Source organism: Myodes glareolus, chromosome X (assembly GCF_982192425.1).
Source record: "Myodes glareolus chromosome X, mMyoGla1.1, whole genome shotgun sequence".
In the NCBI taxonomy this organism is placed as follows: domain Eukaryota; kingdom Metazoa; phylum Chordata; class Mammalia; order Rodentia; family Cricetidae; genus Myodes; species Myodes glareolus.
Window position 1 is genome coordinate 114,434,033 of NC_142053.1, and position 17,929 is coordinate 114,451,961.

At 41.1% G+C, this 17,929-nt stretch overlaps 1 protein-coding gene across 5 annotated transcripts in view; it reads right to left on the reverse strand.

Annotated features, from left to right (window-relative positions):
* The window catches only part of Ctps2 (CTP synthase 2), a 127,483-nt gene extending 116,687 nt beyond the window's left edge, over positions 1–10,796 (reverse strand). The window contains exon 1 of one of the 5 annotated variants that reach the window (XM_048440641.3): positions 10,776–10,796. In XM_048440641.3, coding sequence (XP_048296598.2) covers positions 10,776–10,796 — 21 coding nt within the window. The other 4 variants (XM_048440645.3, XM_048440643.3, XM_048440642.3 and 1 more) reach the window with 4 other exon arrangements.
* Positions 10,797–17,929: the final 7,133 nt, after the last annotated feature.

A 17,929-nucleotide genomic window follows, 5' to 3' on the forward strand; every position in this document is an offset into this window, starting at 1 on the left:
TGAGCTCCAGGCCCAGCTGCACTCAGCTTTTTTTACATGAGTTCTGGGAATTGAAACCAGGTCCTCAAGGCTTGCTCCAAAAGCACTTTTAACTAGCTTAAGCCATTACACTAGCCCCACGCCTGGTTTTTATTGTTTTATGCAGTGCTGGGGTCTGAACTCAGGGCTTCATGTATGCTAAGCAAGTATCCTACCTACTGAGTTACAAGTCCATCTTAGTCCTTTCTACCCTTGCTAAGAAAATAAGTTTGGGAAAAAAATTAAAACTATAGGATGGACATTCACATTTGCCCACACGCATACATGGACACATATATACATATACATAAATGTAATGCTTTAATTAAAACAAAGTAAGAGGAGTTGGGCACACACCTTTAATCTCAGCTCCCGGGACACAGAGGCAAGCAGATCTCTGTGAGTTTGAGGCTAGCCTGGTCTACAGAGCTAGTATGGAACTCTCAGCCCTTATTCTCAAAGGGGCGAGAAGAAATTCCCTAGCAGAATGTTTTCCCAGGAAGATAGTGGCCTTCCCCTCTCCCACCTGGGAGATTCCGAGCACAAAGTCACTTAGCCAGGCCAGCCACCTGGTACAGGCTGATAAAGATGGCCTAACTCAAGAACAGTGGCCTTGCTCTAAGAACAAGGAAAAAGCTGACTTAGCAAGATGGGAGGGGGCAAAAGTCCTTGCATCCGTGCCAAAGCAGCTTCAAAGATTCTCTTTGTAGTTATGCCTTTAAAAAGCTTACCCCACAGAGGAGATACAACTCCTCTCTACCTCGCTATAACGGGGATGGAGATGAGTTCCAAACGTGTTTATATTATGCTGATTAAACCTTGCTTATTACAGTCTGGGCCTCTCTGGTGGTCCCTCTCTGGGGGTCGTAATCTGGGCACAACACTAGTTCCAGGACAGCTAGGGCTGTTACACAGAGAAACTATCTTGGAAAAAAAAAAGAACAAAGAGATGCCATTAACAATAAATATATATTTTCCTTTGGTAGTCTAATTTGGCCTTGAACTCAAAAGGTCGCCATGGGAAACCACCACCATCCCTGGTTTACATAGTACTGGGATCAAACCCAGTAGTTCCAACAAACTGTAGACAAGCACCCTACTGCCTCAGCTACATCATCATTCCATAATAATAATAATAATAATAATAATAATAATAATAATGATAATAATAATAATAATAATGATAATGATGATGATGTTCAATTTTTTAGATGAGGGAATCTCACTCTGTAGTCCAGGCTAGCCACCACATCACTGTCCTCCTCCCTGAGACTCATGAGTGGGAGTGCTGGGAGTCACCTCCCTGAGATCTTACAATATTTTTGAACCCAACAAGTTCAAAATTGTAATCATTGGTTTAGAGTGCTGGTGCAGGCCTGTAATCCAAGCACTTGGGATGTGGAGATTAAAGAATGAGTTTGAGGCCAACTTGAGCTAGATAAGACCCTGTCTCTTTTTTTTATTGAGCTATACATTTTCTCTGCTCCCCTCCCTTCCTCTCCCCTCCACTTCAACCCTCTCCCATGGTCCCCATGCTCCCAATTTACTCCGGAGATCTTCATAAGACCCTGTCTTAAAGGGAAGAGAAATGCTGGAATGGATGCAGCAATCTACTTGTGAGCTTCATGTTGCAAGCTTTGCACTAAGCCTTGGGGGAAAACATGCACATTATTAAAGCACATCTCATTTCCAACTTGCCAAACATGTGTGGTTTCATTCCACTGTGCAGGCCGACAGCAACAGAAACACCCAAAGACACCTTTCTAATGCTGTTCATTTCTAAAGTAATGTAAATCAGACACAAAACAGTACTTACTGGATAAGTCCGTTTTATGATGTTTGTGACTGACAAAACTAAGCCAAGACGATGATCATCAAAACTGATTAGAAAAGGGGCACCATGGACCTTTGTGGGTAGGCTAAAACACCCCCCCCCGGACTCGAGGTGAAGTGGAAAATTTATTGGGCATAAAGTACAAGTCGGCCTCCCCCCAGGCGGTAGTGTTCAGTATGCTGAGGCCAGAAAAGGGTTGTTGTTTAACCTGTACGCTGAAAGCTGACTCAAAATCCGAATCATCCCTGCAGGCGGTTTCGTTTCCGCCAACGCCATCTCGGGGATCCACAAAGGTGGGGGGGGGGGGGGAGTAGGGCTTGGGGGTGCGGAATCCTGTGAGGAGAGACACACCCCAGGGACGCGCCGATTTGGACCCCAAGTCACTGGCTACATCGGCAATGGGCGCAAGTGGGCGTCCCCTAGTCCCAAAGGCCTGCTCGATCGCTCAGGTTTTCAAGCACTATGTGCAAGAAGCGAACGGTTGTGGGCCGGGCGTGGGCACCAGCGGGAAAGGGACAAAAGCATCCAGGCCCCAAGTGTGCTCCTGGCAAGGCCGAAATGGCCCCGGGGAAAACATGGTGGTCTGGGCACTGAGGCCCGAGGGGTTTCGGGGGAGGCCCAAGAAGGGAGTTACCTGTGTAGTGGCCAGGGCGCCGTGGAGTGTGGCTCACGCAGCTCCACCCAGCGGCCAGCAGGACCTGGCGCTCACCTGTCCTGCGGGAGCAGGGACCTCATCTAGGGTGCTCTAGTCACCACTCGGTCCTGCCCCCCCCCCCCAGGGACTGAGGCACCCTCCTCACCCACCTTCCCCTCGCGGTCCCGCAGCCGACCCAGCTGACTCACGCTGGTTGTGAAATTGGGGGTGCTGCAGCGGTGGGTTCCAGCGATAGTACAAAACAAGCGCCTAAAAAGTGTTTCCTACCGCACAGGCAGCTCCCATCACCCTCCGCTCTAGACGCCCTTGGCCCCAGGCCACGCTCAGCCTGGGCCTGCCCCTCCCTCCTGTAAGCGAGTGAGCTTCAGCCCAGCCTCTAATGAATGCTCCTGGACAGCTCAGAACCTGGCAAGCAGAGCCCCTTGCTCCGATTCTCCCGATTCTCCCGCCAACTTCACTCACCACAAATGCTTGACCGTGCCCCTACAGTGAAGCCCAGAGGCCAACACTGCCAAAGCTGGGAAAGGAGAAAAACAAAGCAGAATTCTTGCCTAGGGGCTCACCGCCCATCTACATGTCCATTGGTAAATGAACTTCCTTAGCAAAAAGTTAGAGAGGAGGAGCAGAGGAAAGTAGGAGAGAAGGCTTCCAAAGTGACTTAGGCGGAGGGAGTGTTTAAAAGAAAAGTGTGGCAAAGGATGACGGAGGTTGCTTCAGGTAAAGAAAAGGATAAAACAACCAAAAAGGAAAGGATCTAACTAGACAGAGATTTGAAGGAAGTTGAAATTTTAGGGAAGCCGTGGAAGTTTTATTTCTTTGGTTGTTTTTGTTATCCCTTTGGGGGTCTGTTGGTTAGTTTCTTTTGGTTTTTGAAGCAGGCTGGGGGTGGACATGTAGCTCACTTGGTAGAATGCTTTTCCTAGCAAACGCACAATCACATATATCGTCAACATACAACACTGATCTGCCATGATGGCATATTTTATATTTATATTTATATATATATATATTAGCAGCAATGGAAGGTAGAAACAGGAGGATCATAAATTCAAGATTCTCTTTGGGTACTTAATAAATTCAAGGCCAGTCTGGGATATGTGAGACCTTACCAACAGAAAGAGGTCCACCCTGGCCGACCTGGAGCTCAATATGTAGAAGACCAGGCTGGTCTCAAGCTTAAAGAGATCTCCTGCCCTTGCCTCCCAAATGATGATGAAAATTTTTGAATAGCCAGGATAAAGCAAAACTCACACAAGGGTTATTTGAAGACCTAGTGGAGTTTAGAAAGACAATTGTGAATTGTGTACTGATGTCCAGTTTAATCCACATAAATACAGGTGACTGCTAAAACCAGTTTGCTGGTGCTGTCAAGTAGGACAAGTGGGAGCCTCTTTAAAAGAAGGTAATGGCAGTAGAAGGCTGAAGGTCAAATCCTAGAATACAGACTGAAGTCAGTGAGATCCTGCTGGGCAAGGAGAAGGGCCTGAAGAGAGCAAAAGCACAGAGGAGCTTAGCAGCAAAGTCTGTGATATTGAAGGTCAAGATTTCAAAGGAAAGCCAGGCTTGGTGGCACACATCTGTCATCCCAGCACTTGGGACTAGGAGAAAAGCAAGTTTAAGGTCAGCTTGGGATACACAGCAAGTTCCAGGCCAATTGGGGATACATATCGAAACCGTGTCTCTAATTTTAAAAACTAGAGGACTGGAGAGATGGCTCAGCAGTTAAGTACTTACTGCTCTTGCCAGGGACACAAGTTCAGTCCCCAGCACCGGGAAAATCCCACTCTTCCAGCCCCTTATGGCACTTGCATCTGGCATCTGCACACACCAACCCACTGAAACAAAACTAGAAATAAAAAAAAAATCTGTAGAATAAATAATGGGAGAGGGCTGAGATGGCGCAGTGATTCGACACTTACCATACAAACCTGAGGACTTGAGATCAGTTCCTGGAACCCACATGTTGGAAGGAGAGAGCTAACTCCCCCCAAGATGTCCTTTGACTTCCACATGGGGGCTACAGCACAAACACACACACACACACACACACACACACACACACATCATACACTCTCAATAAAAATTTAAATAAATTTTTAAAAAGGGTATGGGTTATAACTCACTTGATAGAGTACCTGCCTAGCATACATGAGATCCTGGATTTGATTCCCAAGCACCACATAAAGCCAGTGTGGTAGTACAGGCCCGTATTCCCCGCATTTGTGAGACAGAAACAAGAGGATAGGGAGTTCAAAGTCATCCTTTGCTACTGGTGAGCTTGAAGCAAAGTGGGGTTACGGGAGAACCTGTATCGGCACGAAATAAATAAATAAGAGGCGGGAGAGATGGCTCAGTGGTTAAGAGGCTGCTCTTCCACAAGACTCAGATTCATTTCCCAGCACCCACACGGTGGCCTAGAACAGTCTGTAACTCCAGTTCCTGGGGATAGTACACCTTCTTCTGGCCTCTGCGGGCACCAGGCATGAAAGCTGTGCACAGAAATACGGGGAAAACACCAATACACATAAAACAAAATAAATATTGGTATTCTGTTAACAATAGCTAAGAAACGGAAACAACCTAAAGGTCCTTCAAGGGAAACATGGAAAAAAATGAGAAGTCAATGCAGAAGAAGAGGGGTGGAGACTAAAGTCATAAAGTATCATATTAGTATCTACCTAAAATTATACATAATACATATAAGTCTGTCTATACATATACAGTTTAGGTGAAAATCTTCCATCTGGGCTAATAACGTTCCCTCCAAGAGCCATAGACCATCTAACAACAAACCCCGACAGCAGGCATGAAAAGCCCCCTTTTGAATTGTTGGTCCAGGTTGTACAAGAGACTCCTAAAACATTATAAGCTATTGATGTTGCCCTTGGTTGCCTCTCAGAGGAGGAAGATAAATCCTTTTTGATGAAGACACAGTGAGCTTCAAATACAGGGTCCAGAAATCCCTGAGCAGGATCTGACCTAAAGCTTCCTCCCTGAGGACTAGGCTTTCATGGTAGCAGAAACTGTGCCATGCAAGCTTCCAAAGGAGGGAGGCACCAACAGTATCACTCAGCTGTAACACCTATGAACCACAAGGACCAGCAAGGCACAAGAACCTAAGGGTACGGGAGTGGCACATGCTGGTCATATCCAGCAGCTCCCTAATTGAACTTAAGACCCATTCAACAGGAGGGAAATCATACCTGATACTGGAATCCTAGCCAACCACCTGAGGCTAGTAAAATCATGGATCTTAGAGGAGAAACTACAACCACTGCTTTACAAAAAAGAGGGGGAAGCATCATCCCTAACTACATCCTAAATATTTATCCTTATACCCACAGATTAAGTTTAGTTTTTACCCTTCACCAAGAAAACTTCTCTTTACAAGAGCCGGAGAGCATTACAGAAAATCACCACCAATCAAAATGCAGAGAGCAAAAGATCCTGTGGTGTTAAGTGCCAACTGACACATCAACAACACAATTCCTACACCTACGGCTCAGGGATCACTTTGGAAGAGAGTCTGAAAGACTCTAAGGGACCAACCGGAGAATTCCTACAGGAATTCTGTCTCCTAGAAATGTCAGAGGGGCCTATGCCCATGAAGTTTCACCTACATAGCTGCCTAAGCAGGACCCGAGCAACAATTACATCAATGGACATGCTGTCATAGGGGAAGAAAGCTCAGGGGATCTCAACCCTACACAAAGATCTACAGGCCACTGGGACATGTAGAGCGTGGGAGAAATGGTCTGCCACAGAAAGAGCCCCCAACTGGTTATCCAATACCAAGTTGTCAGCCCTAAGATGATATACATACAGGTAACATTATCCAGACAGGACAGGTTGTATTTATATATTTATGAATATATATACATATTTAGGAATATAAATATATATGAATATATTTAGGAATATGTAAGAAAAAAGAAAACAAGGCCATGAATTTGCTATATAGTGAGATCCTTTCTAAAAATGAATAAAAATAAATACAGTAAAACAAGTTGGCTCACTGGGTAAAAGCATTTGCAGCACAAACCTGGCAATCTAAGTTGAATCCTCTGAATCCATAAAAGAGGTGGAAGGAGAACACAAACTACACAAAAGTTGTCCTCCGGCATGGTGCATATACACCTAAACACACATATCATATACATACACTACAATCATTTTTAAAGTAAATATAAGCAAATAAAGATTTAAAAGGAGGAACATGTCTAAAGATGAGACTGTTTAGGGGACACCAGATGAAATGTAATGGAAATTTGAGAAAAATGGCCAAGGAGGTGGCTCGGCAAGTAAAGGTCTTTGCCACCAAACCTGTAGACCTGAGTCTAATCCTTGGGACACCCACAGCAGAAAGAGAGAACTTATTCCTGAAAAATCACCCTCTGTCATTCCTCCAGGAGCCATGGCATGCCCACATAGCTGTATAAACACAAACGCAAAACAAAATAAATTTTTAAAAGAAAGGAAATTGAGACCGGGATGGGGCTTATGGAGTTGTGGGGTGAGCAACAAGACTCAGGTGCTTATAGCAAAGCCTGACAACCTGAGTTCAGTCTCCAGAACCCACCTCTGACCTGTACACACATCCCTTGGCAAACACATGCCCACAAAGACACACACACAATAAACATAAAGAAAACTGAGATAAGGCATCCCATCCATCCCTGGGATGAAGTCTAGAACAGCAGGGTCTGTGTGATGTTAGATGTAGGAGAGCGGAGAGTGGAAATGCAGAAAGATAGTAAAGTTGGAGGGGTTAGTTGAGGCCAAGGAACTTCACAGAATATAAGAGAGTGCCTGCCCATAAAACTGATAGGAAGGTAGACTCTGGCTGTTCAACAAAAGACAAAGAATTTTTAAAGGGAATGCAGTTTCTTCCCATGGAGAATGAAAACGTAGCCTTGACCAAAAAACAGCAGGTGTTTGGAAGTAAGGAGTCAATTTCTGGGAAAAGAAACAGAGGTATCACTCCATCTGGCATCCTTGCAAGAGCCACAGATGTCCACAGGAAAAAAAAGATAAAACAGTATTACTAACAATAAAATTGGATCCAATTTAAAAAATTGGATCACATCTCACTACTTCATTTCCTGTTTACAACTGGAAAGAAAGAAGCTATGATTCCCTGATTTTGTTTGGTTTGATTTGATTTTGCTTAAGACAAGGTCCTATGTATGGAGAATGACATTCAACTCCTCACCCTCCTGTTCCAGCTTCCTCAGTGCTGGGATTACAGGCATGTACCACTACATCTGGCTGGTGCCCTTTTTAGAATGAAAAAAGAACCTGAGTCTCAGCAATGTGAAATGTTAATCAAAGGTATATTAATTAATAGGAGTTGCCCAGCATGGTGGCACATGTCTTTGGTCCCAGCACTCAGGATGCAGGGGCAGAGGCAAGCATCTCTGAGTTTGAGGTCAGCCTGCTGTACACAGAGAGTCCCAAAACCACCAGGGCTATATAGAGAGACCCTGTCTCAAAAAAAAAAAGAAAAGAAAAGAAAAGAAAAGAAAAGAAAGAAAGAAAGAAAGAAAGAAAGAAAGAAAGAAAGAAAGAAAGAAAGAAAAATTAGCATGAGTGACAAAGACAGGAATCAACATCAAACATGTTTTATCAGAGGGAGAAGATGAGCAAGGAAGTCAGGACTGCTGCGAGGGGTGCGTCCACCCACAGAGACAGTATGCCTGATCTAATGGGAGCTCACCAGCTTGACTGGGACTGAACAAGCAAGTGATCAAACCGGACTCTCTGAATGTGGCTGACAATGGGGGCTGACTGAGAAGCCAATGATAATGGCACTGGGATTTGATTCTACTGCATGTACTGCCTTTTTGGGATCCTAGTCTGTTTGGATACAGACCTTCCTAGGCCTGGATGGAGGGGGGAGGGCCTTGAACTTCCCACAGGGCAGGGTACCCTGCCCTCTCTTAGGACTGGAGGGGGAGGGGGAGGGGAGGAGGGGGACGGAAATGGGAGGAGGTGGAAATTTTTATGAAAAAATAAAACAATAAAAAAACATGTTTTATCACAGACTCTGTACAACAGAAAACAGGGTCTCATCTATTAATCTGTGAGCCCAAAAGATAAAAAAATAAGGTATAAATATGAAGGGGCTATGACAACTATAATATGATTAATCTTGAATTTTAAAATAATAGAAAAATATTTTAGGAAACAGAAGTAGAAGGATCACAAAGCAGAGACTACTCTGGGACACACAGCAAATTCAAGGCAAGCCTAAGCTGTACAACATAGTGAGGCCCTGTCCAAAAAACCTAAGGGTTTGAGATGTAGTTCAATGGAACACGGCTTGCCTAGCTATGCCCAAGGCTTTTGATTTTATTGCCAACACCTCAAAAAAAAAAGCAAAGTGTGTCTATTCATAACTACTACTAACATAACACTATTCTAGACTCTCAAAAAAATGGTTTTTAGAAAAAGAAATCTGTCATCATGTTATTGCTAATAATTTTATAATTATTTAAATATATAAAATCAAATGTTATAATTTTTTGTTTTTTCATGATAGTCTTTTTCTGTGTAGCCCTGGCTGTCTAGCTCTTGTAGACCAGGCTAGCCTTGAACTCACCGATATCCACCTGCCTCTGTCTCCTGTGTGCTGGGATTAAAGGCATGCACCACCACTAACTGGCTAAAATGCTATTATTTTTAAAACCAAGTTTCACACACTGAATTTTTAGAAATTTCATTGACTTTATCTATTTTGTGTAATCCCGCGCAAATGTGCTACAGAACGCATGTGTAAGGGAGAGGTCAACTTTCAGGAGTCAGTCTTCTCCCTTCACCTTGCATGTCCAGAGGATGGTGCTCAAGCCATCAGGCTTGGTGGCAGTCACCTTTAGCTTCTGAGCCATCTCACGACCCCTCCCACCCTCTTGTGTTTTTTGAAACAGAATCTAGCGGTGTAGCCAAGGCTAGAATCAAACCGGCTATCCTTCTGCCTCTGACTCCTGAATGTTGATTACAGACATGCACCACTATATCTGGCATAATCTTTTACTTTAAAGAATTTCACCATGGCAAGTGAGATGCTTAGCAATTAAGAGTACATCCTGCCCAGCAGTGGTGGCTCAGGCCCTTAATCCCAGCACTCAGGAGGCAGAGGCTGGTGGATCTTTGTGAGTTCAAGGCCAGCCTGCTCAATAGAGCAAGTTCCAGAACAGGCTCCAAAGCCACAGATAAACCCTGTCTCGGAAAAAAAAAAAAAGAGTACCCTTCCAGGATTTGGGTTCAATTCACAGCACCCACATCAGGGTGCTCACAACCACCTGTCACTCCAGTTCCAGGGAATCCAGCACCCTCTTCTGGCTTCTTTGGGCAGAGTCATGCAGTGAGCACACAATGATACACAGATACAGACATAAATAAATAATAAGTTTTCTTAAATTACTTTCCAAAGTTCACTCAGGCAGGCTCACCTCCCCGCAAAAGACCCAAAATGTGAAGGTTATTCACCTACTAAATGATAGCATTAGAACCCCTATCTTGGGCTTCTGATTCAAATTCCAGACTCTTTCTAATTGTGCTTAAAACAAAGACCATTTTCTGAGAATTACCAATAATTTCAGGTTCTCACTGACTTTGAGCCAAGAAGCTTGGTGTGGAGGCACACACCTTTAATCCTAGCACTACAGAGGCAGCGATGGGGGACCTCTGAGTTCGACATCAGGCTGATCTGCAGAGCCGGTTCCAGGACAGTCAGGGCTACACAGAGAAACCCTGTCTCGAGAAAATGCCAAGATAGGCACTGATCCTAAGACACCTCCTGGATTTAGAAGCTGAATCAATATTTCAACTTTAAAAACAGATTAGAGGGTCTGTGAAGTGACTTAGTTCACAAGGGCACTTGAACCAAATCTGACATCCCCCCGAGTTACATTCCCAAGACTCATGTGGTGGAATGAGAGAACTGATTCTCACAAATTCTCCAATCCCAGCACTCAGGAGGCAGAGGCAGGCGGATCTCTTTGAGTTCGGAGCAAGCCTGGTCTACAAGAGCTAGTTCCAGGACAGGCTCCAAAGCTACACAGAGAAACCCTGTTCTAAAAAAGAAAGTTCCCTTCTAATCTCTGAAAGTGTGATGTAGTTGACATGTGCCCCCCATAAATAACTGTAATTTTTAAAGAAATTTGACCTTTGTCAATAACATCAAATTACTGCCTCAAAATGATTAAAATGACAAGTCTTGTTACATTTCCCAGCTTTAAAAGTAAATAGAATATTAAATACTTATACCATTGTCTTTTCTCTCTCCATGGCCATCTGAGGGAGAGCCCGATGAGCCAAGCTTGGCTGGAGCCCCTCACAAAAATGCCATCACTAGGGCACTCGTTCCTAGAATGGCAGAACAAACGGCTTTTGTCTGACCCGGAAATACGTTCTTACCACATACCGGAAGTGCGAAGGTCATGGCCATGGTAACACAGATTATTCAAGGAAGTCTTCCCACTGAAAGAGATAATGCTCGCTCTCTGTACGTAAAATAAAAATCTTTTTAATAAGTTTTTTTTATTAGTCAGGTGAGGTGACACTGTCATTAATCCCAACAGTCGGGAGGCAGAAACAGGCAGATCTCTGAATTTGAGGCCATTCTGATGAGAAGCGCGAGTTCCAGGACAGTCGAAGCTACACAAAGAAACTCTATCTTGAAAACAAAACAAGCAAACAAAAAAAAAAACAGTTTTATTTATTATTAGTGTGCATGTGCCTAATGTATGGAGAGCAATGTATGCACCTGGAGGTCTGAGGACTACTTTCTGGAGCAGGCTCTTTCCTGCCTTTATGTGGGTTCCGAGGCTCGAACTCAAGTAACCAGACATGCACAGCAAGTGCCTTAACACCTTAACTCATTGAGCCTGCTTACTGCATGTGGGGGGGGGAAGGGGTATTAATTGGGGAGCCTGGAGAGATGGTTCAGAGGTCAAGAGTACTTGTTGCTCTTACAAGAGACTGGAGTTCTGTCCCCAGCACCCACATGAGATAGCTCATAGCCACCTGTAACTCTAACTCTAAGGCATCTGACACTTTCTTCTAGTCTCTCTGGGTACTTGGTCTCACATGCACATGCTCATACACACACAAATAATAATAATAATTTTTAACCTAAAATCCAGAAGATTGGAGAGGTGACTCAGTAACGAATAGCGTTCACTGTTCTTTTCCAGGACTGTGTTTTAATTCCCAACACTCTCACATCAGGTGGCTCACAACTACCTATAATTCCAGATCCACGGGATCCAATGTACTCTGGCCTCTGAGGGCATCTACATGAGGGTTCACATAAACTCATGCAGGCACATCTATACACATAAAAATAAATAAGCAAATCTTTTTAAAGGTTTAAAACCATGCATACATAAACATATAAGTGTATAAATAATTTGTTGTATATTTAAACAGGTGAAATGCAAGGTATTTGAACTATATCTCAATAAATATATTAAGAGTTCTGATAGTTTGGGCATGTCAAGCTGAAGTTTAGGATCTGAGTAATAAAATGCAAATAAAGGTCAGTCTGGAGAACTAGACCACAGGGAAATCAGAACTGTAATTGGTTTCTCCATTTATTTCAAAGATAACTATCAAAATGATAGGAGAAGAAGGATTTATGGGTGTAGGTGGAGTTTCTCTGTGTCCCAGAAGTCACTCCCAAATAATCACACAGAGACTTATTACTTCTAAATGTTCAACCAGTAGCTTAGGCTTGTATTTAACTAGATCTTATAACTTAAATCAACCCATTTCTATTAATCTATCTGCAAACCTGAGGCTCCTTTACCTCATCTATTAACTTCCCATGTTGCTTCTTCCAAATCTGGATCTTGACTTCCCAGACTCAACTCTTCCTCCTAGCTATTGACCAATTAGCTTTTTATTAACAATGAGAGCAATACATTTTCACAGTGTACAAAAGGACTATTCCACAGCATTTCCCCTTTTTGTCTAAATAAAAAGGAAGGTTTTAACTTTAACATAGTAAAATTATATACAACAAAAACAGTTATTAAGTAAGAATTACAGTTACAGTATGTAGTCTATTTGTATTTGGCAAATTGGAAAAATGTCTTATTGTCTATTTTATTTTTGTGAGTCTAACATTTCACATCTAATCTCCCTTTTATCATTACTAAGGAAAACTCTATATAACTATCTAGTTAATCTTCAACTCCATCAAAGACCCCAGAAGGGTGTAATATTCCCTAACAACAGGAACATCAGGCTACCTAGACAGTTACCCTAGGTATTTCTATAACATTGGGCATCCAACTTTGGCCTACAAGCCTATTATATCTGACAGACATTTTTAATTAGCAGAGAATATTGAGGGCATGTTCTACCTTATTTTGCCAAAGTTTTGAAGTAGTTTTTTTTTTTTTACATCCTGTTGATCCAGTTTGGACAGAATATCAGCAATTGAGACAAGGTCAGTTTCTTACCTAGTGGCTAACTTTTGACACAAAGAAAACAAACTACATATGGAGTTTCTTTGATGCCCATCATCTTCTCTGAAGTAAATTGCTACTACCAGGAGCACACATGTCTCATTATCATAAAAAGCCTAATATTATTTTAAAAGTCTTAAAGGCTATATTCTGTAGATATCTGAAGTGTTTGAAGACAGTCTGTATATCTAAACATATCTCTGTGTGACCTTGAAAACATACCTATCATAATTATGTTTGACTATTACAGATAACTACTTTTTTCCATGATATTTATTGAGCTCTACATTTTTCTCTGCTCCCCTCCCTGCCTCTCCCCTCCCCCGCTTCAATCCTCCTCCAAGGTCCCCATGCTCCCAATTTACTCAGGAGATCTTGTCTTTTTCTACTTTCTACTTCCCATGTAGATTAGATCTATGTAAGTCTCTCTTAGTTTCCTCATTGTTGTCTTAGTTCTCTGGGATTGTAGTTTGTAGGCTGGCTTTCTTTGTTTTATGTTTAAAAACCACCTATGAGTGAGTAGATGTGATAATTGACTTTCTGTGTCTCGGTTACCTCACTCAAAATAATGTTTTCTAGTTTCATCCATTTTCCTGCAAAATTCAAGCTGTCGTTATTTTTTTCTGCTGTGTAGTACTCCATTGTGTAAATGTACCACATTTTTTAAAATCCATTCTTCGATCTAGGGGCATTTAGGTTGTTTCCAGGTTCTGGCTATGGCAAACAAAGCTGCTATGAACATAGTTGAGTACATGTCCTTGTGGCACAATTGAGCATTCTTTGGATACATACCCAAAAGTGGTATTAGTGGGTCTTGAGGAAGGTTGTTTCCTAATTTTCTGAGAAATCACCACACTGACATCCAAAGGGTTGTATCAGCTTGCATTCCCACCAGCAATGCAGAAGTGTTCCCTTTTCCTCACAACCTCTCCAGCATAAGTTGTCATCAGTGTTTTTGATCTTGCCATTCTTACAGGTGTAAGATGGAACCTCAGAGTTGTTTTGATTTGCATTTCTCTGATGACTAAGGATGTTGAACATTTCCTTAAGTGTCTTTCAGCCATTTTAGATTCCTCTGTTGAGAATTCTTTGTTTAGGTCTGTACTCTATTTTTTTTATTGGATTATGTGATCTTTTGGTGTCCAATTTCTTGAGTTCTTTGTATATTTTAGAGATCAAACCTCCATCTGATGTGGGGTTAGTGAAGATCTTTTCCCATTCTGTAGGCTGTCATTTTGTCTTTTTGACCGTGTCCTTTGCTTTACAGAAGCTTTTCTGTTTTAGGAGGTCCCATTTATTGATTGTTTCTCTCAGTGTCTGTGCTGATGGGGTTCCCTGTGCTGATGCACTCAAGTGTACTTCCCACTTTCTCTTCTATAAGGTTCAGTGTGGCTGGCTTTATGTTGAGGTCTTTGATCCATTTGGACTTGAATTTTGTGCATGGTGATAGATATGGGTCTATTTTCATTTTTCTACATGTTGATATCCAATTATGCCAGTACCACTTGTTAAATATGCTTTTTTCCCATTTGATTTTTTTGCTTTTTTTTAATTTTTTGCTTCTTTATCAAATATCAAGTGTTCAAAGATATGTGGATTGATATCCAGGTCTTCTATTCGGTTCCATTGGTCCTCCTGTCTGTTCTTATGCCAGTACCAGGCTGTTGTCAGTACTGTAGCTCTGTAGTAGAGTTTGAAGTCAGGGATTGTGATGCCTCCAGAAGTTCTTTTATTGCCCAGGACTGTTATGGCTATCCTGGGTTCTTTGCTTTTCCAAATGAAGTTGAGTACCTTTCTTTCAAGGTCTTTAAAGAATTTTGCTGGGATTTTGATGAGCATATAGATAACTACTTATCTGTATTTCTTAATTATACAATACATTTTTAAAAGAACTGTATAAACACAATATCCCAAATAGGAGCAGAAACATACATACAACATAAAAAAATAACTTTAAATGTGTATTAATGTACCAAAATTTATATGCCAATGTAAAATATTTGATATTAATAATTGTTTTTAGATTAAAGAACACTCAATAATATACCCCTTTTTTCTATCATTCTTATATCCTATCCCTCCTTTTTTCCTTTAGTAAGAGATCTTTGAAATTAATTTTTGTAGCCTTTTTTGACTATGACCAATAATAACTTGTAACCGAACCCCCTAAACAATGACAAACACTCAAAATCCATTTTAAAAAAAACCCACCAATACCCCATCTCCTGGGAATGTGGGCATCATTTTTTAGACTACTTCCTGTTGTTTGAGGGTGATAAAATCTTTGGAGAAACCTTGAAACCATCAGGATATCAGGATAATTATTAGGTCTCAGCTGGAGTAGTCTGTGAAGCTGAACCATCTCAGTCAGCAGACTTGAAGCTGTTCTGGATACAGATGTAGTAATACTTCATTTATATTTTAATAACTAAACCTTGTCTGAAGATCAGAGGGTAAAAAGAAAAAATTTGAGCTCTAAAGGATATGTTAAATAAACAGAAAGGGATGATAAATAGTCCCAGAAATAGATTGCATAATGCTTTATTAACCCCAAATTTTCCTAATGCTAATGAGAAAGAAACAACTGTAGCAGAGAGACATTGGACAATAGAAAAAAACTTCTGAATTATATCAGCCAGAGGACTTCAAGGATGTATTGACCTCAGAATGGAAACCAGGAAGTGTACTACATCGGGGACGGGATTTTGCTCTTATTTCCACAGGAGAAGAAAAACTATGAATACCATAAAAATTAATCAAGATTCAGTTTGAAAAGGAGAAACCTCTTGAGAAAGAGAAATGACAACTCATCCACAGAGGCAACTGTTGGTGGAAGCTGCTCATTCATTTCCGGCTTCCCAGACTCGAAATACACAGAAATTATATTATTTACATCGCTGCTTGGCCAATTACTTGTGCATATTACTAGTTCACAAGAGTTGGTGCAGGGTTCTGTTCTTTTCTTTGCAGGAAAATAGAAAATACCCACCTTCAAGAAGTTAAGAGACTTTGGACATCTAGATGCCGAAAGACAAAGAGATAGCTATCCAGAAAGAATCACCAAGCAAAGAAAAAATTTGACTTACAATACCAATATTGTCTGCAGGGTAAATTCTCACTACCTAAACATATGTATCTCCTTATTTCTCAATATAATTGTAGTCCCGACTCACTTAAAAATCAAAGCTGGCTTTGGAGTTGGACTGTGGCTCTCTCCTTTTCTAAATCCAAGCTTGTTATTAAAAGAAAAACTCAGAGTTTCTGTCTCATATCAGAAGACCCCACCTGGTGGAACAGAAGGAAAATAAAAATCTAGGGACTAAGGTTATCAAAACTCTGCTTTCAAAAATTCTACTTCTTCTCATACCTATTTTTGTCTTTATGGTACCTTTATTTGAATATATATCATTGAAATTCAAACGTTTGGTTTTGATATGAATAATGTTTAAGTTTTCCATGGAGAACAATAATTTTTCTTACAGTAATCTCTTAAGTCTGCAGGAAGAAGATGGCACCCCACAACAACAATTTCACCTGACTCTTAAGATGCCGTACAATTTACAGATTGACTTTGGGCATACATGGGATTAATCTACATGGGAAGTACAAAAAGTTAAGATTTCCTGAGTAAATTGGAATGGTGGGGATCAAGGGAGAGGGTAGAGGGGAGTGGGGAGGAAGGGAGGGTAGCAGAGAAAAATATATAGCTCAATAAAAGCAATTTAAAAAGAGATTGCCTTTGGACTAAAAACTGCTCAGAATAATTTTGAGGTGGCTAACTGAGATGATCCAGCCTAACAGACTACTCTAGCCATGACTTGAAACAAACCTTGCACTTTACCATTAAGTATAGATTGAACAAAAAAAAAATGAGACAGCCATCTCTCCCAGAATTTGACAATTAACTCAAATTTTTCTTTTCAGGATCCCCTAAATATATCATTGCCCCCAGACAGCAGGAAATAAATTTAAGGATATGACGCCCACATTCCTAAGAGGTGGAGAGGATGGGTTTTGGTCATTCAATGGGTTATAGATAATTGTCATTGTTTAGGAGGGTTGGCTACAAGTTATTATTGGTAATGGTCAGAAAAAAAAGCTAAACAAATGAAAGTAGATTCAAGGTTCTTCTTTTGAAAAGAAAAAAGGGGGATATAGATAGAATAAAAGGGTAGATTATTGAATCTAATCTGAAAAGAAAAAGGGAAAGATTATAGGTATGATAAGATTAAAAGGTAAATTATTGAATCTACTTTTAAAAAGAAACTACCAGTTTTAAATGTTTTACATTGGATTGGACTTTTGTATATTGTATACAAATTTTGTATATTGATACAAATTTGAGATTAATTTTGTTAAAACATACTTACATACTTCTCTAATCTTGTTCAAGGTATTGTACCTATACAACTCATTTAACAATGTAATGCAAATTTCTGGTCTTTGGGAGTTATTATTACCAATTGTTTAGGATAATAAGGAAATACAGATTAATATTTAGTTACCAATTATAATCAAACTTGTAGTCACATTAAGTATGTTTTCAAGTCAAATAAAGATATATTTTAGATAGACAGGCCATCTTCAAACATTTCAGAGATCTACAGAATATGGCATTTAAGATGTTTTAACAACATAGGCTATTTTTTATGACAATGAGACAATGTCTATTCCTGGAATCACTGTAGATAATGAGTGTTGAAGAAACTTCACATGGAGTTTACTTTCTTTGTGGTAAAAGTAAGCCACTGGGCAAGAAAATGCCCCTGCCTTGACTGCTGACAGTATGCTGTCCTAATTGGACAAGCATAATTGGAAAGAAAAAAGTGACTACTGAACATTGTCAAGGCAAGGAGGGACAGCCATTCAGAATATCCTGCTTCAAAGAAAAGGTTGTCAAAAATGCTAGGCCTGTTGACTGAAGACAGATGCCCCAACATCACAGAG